Raw genomic sequence first — 1,989 nt, 5'->3', positions numbered from 1 at the left:
CACACAAAAAAAACACCTACAAATAGCTTTGTCCGTTTTTCAGTTGGACCAATTTTTGCTTTAAATTTTCAGTTGGATCAATTTTTGCTTTAAACAAACGATAACGGATGATTTAGGGTTGTACGTTGGAGTTGGTCTAAGAAAAGTAGAGGAACAAATCTTATCGAACTTCTCTCCTCTCTGGACCTCCACAACATTTGATTCGAAAGTTCTGGATTCTTATACAAAGGATAGAGAGTGGCCGGAACATATGCATATCTGGCACATGACAAGGGAATAGATCTGTTCGCTTTCGAGGTCCACTCCCCATCCACGAAATGTTTTAGTCCCTAAAAATAATAAATGTTTTGGCATGAGCGAGAGCGAGAGAGACAGAGTCTTACACTCCTCGCATGAGATGAAACATGACCTTGGATAAAGACTTTTTTTCCGATAACCTTACACAAAGACTTGACAGAAAGCTATAAGTAGGTAGCAATACACCGCCAAGATTCACGCTCACTTCATCGTGTTGAGTCAATCCTCTAGCTAGCTTACCCGCATAAGAAAAGAAAAAAAAAATCCTCTAGCTAGCTAGCTTGTCGATCGAGCACTAGTGTCCAGTGAGGGAGTGACAAACTTACAAGTGAAGCGAAAGTGGCACGCGCGCAGAAGCAGAACACAACGTAGTGTTGGTACTTGGTGTCGTTGAGTCCAGACTCAGGCGATTTTTATCAAAATTGTAATTTCGTAAGTAACACTAAACACAAAGATGGATGAACATGTATAGACATCATACGTACACGGTGCACCCATACATAGGAGTAATTTTATTCATTGCACATGGCAAGAGAGACACTACTCTGGCGCTATTCATTAAAAAAAAAACGGGAAGCAAAAGACTACCGCAAGATACCATCCATTTCCATCTTGTTTCATCTCATCGATTACTTAGCTTTTGTTACGCTAGTTCTTCCATTCAAGCAGCAGGGAGGGAGCCAGCGACGCCTCATCATTAATCGGCGGCGGCCTCCACGATCCGCGCAGCCATGCCCTTAACGGTGGTCTCGAGGTAGCAGACGAGCCCGTCCCTGCTCCAGCCCTGCACAGGCTCGCACTCGAACTCCCACACGAGCTTGCAACCCGCCGCCTCCGTCTCCTCGACAACCATCATGGTGGCGACGTAGCGGCCGAACCCCATGTTGCTGCCAACTACGGCGTAGCTCAGCCGGCGCGCGGCGTCATCCAGCTCGAGCAGCTCTTCGCGGGCCCATGTCGCGATAGCGACAGGCGCCGCCTCGTGCTGGTCCTGGTCCTCCTCTCCCGGCGCAGGCGCCGCGAGGGAGGCGACGTAGCGGACACAGCCCGGGTGGCCGTCCTCCCCGGCCACGCGCTCGCAGACGTCGACGCCGGAGAGATAACGGTGCAGCGCGCAGAAGCTGGCAAGGTGGGGCCACGCCGCGGCGGCGGGAGTGGACGGGAGGAGGGCCTCCACCGCACCCTGCCATGCCTGCGGCTCAGACTCCTGCGTCGCCTTCTCCATTTGTTATCGGCTCGTGTACGCACCGCTGCCTTGTGCTTGTGCGGTGGTTACGTTTGACTCGCAGTGGTGCTAGTGCCACTGCTATGTAATGGTGCAGCGTGGGAGCTGGAATCTCTGGTGGAGATGGACATGTCACACGTGCGCATGGTTTTCAATGACGTCCTGCCCATTTGGGTTGTCACACGGTGTGTATGTTCGCTGGAGTACCAGTCTCGTCGGAGAGTCCCCGTGGGAGGACGGAGTAAAATGCTACATCTACATTTACAGAAAACTTTTTAGGGAAGCGTTTCTGGCCGGTGTGCGGGTCGAATCGTTCGACCGGCCGCACGTGACCCGCGGTGAGGGCTGATTAGACATGCAATTTTTTTCCGTCTAAATTTGTTTCAACCAGCGTTCATATTTACTACAAGCGTTTTTATTTGATACATTTGTTCAGTAAAAAAGTTGCATATACGTTTGGTTGCAAC

At 50.6% G+C, this 1,989-nt stretch overlaps 1 protein-coding gene across 1 annotated transcript; it reads right to left on the bottom strand.

The window, feature by feature from the left end:
* Positions 1-717: 717 nt before the first annotated feature.
* On the bottom strand, positions 718-1,570 carry LOC123408304. The gene has a single exon (XM_045101437.1). The coding sequence runs from the start codon at positions 1,520-1,522 to the stop codon at positions 995-997; it is 528 nt and encodes a 175-aa protein (XP_044957372.1). The 5' UTR covers positions 1,523-1,570; the 3' UTR covers positions 718-994.
* Positions 1,571-1,989: the final 419 nt, after the last annotated feature.

Source organism: Hordeum vulgare, chromosome 1H (genome assembly GCF_904849725.1).
Source record: "Hordeum vulgare subsp. vulgare chromosome 1H, MorexV3_pseudomolecules_assembly, whole genome shotgun sequence".
NCBI lineage: Eukaryota > Viridiplantae > Streptophyta > Magnoliopsida > Poales > Poaceae > Hordeum > Hordeum vulgare.
Note: the sequence above shows the minus strand (reverse complement) of the source record. Positions and strands in the feature narration are given on the sequence as shown.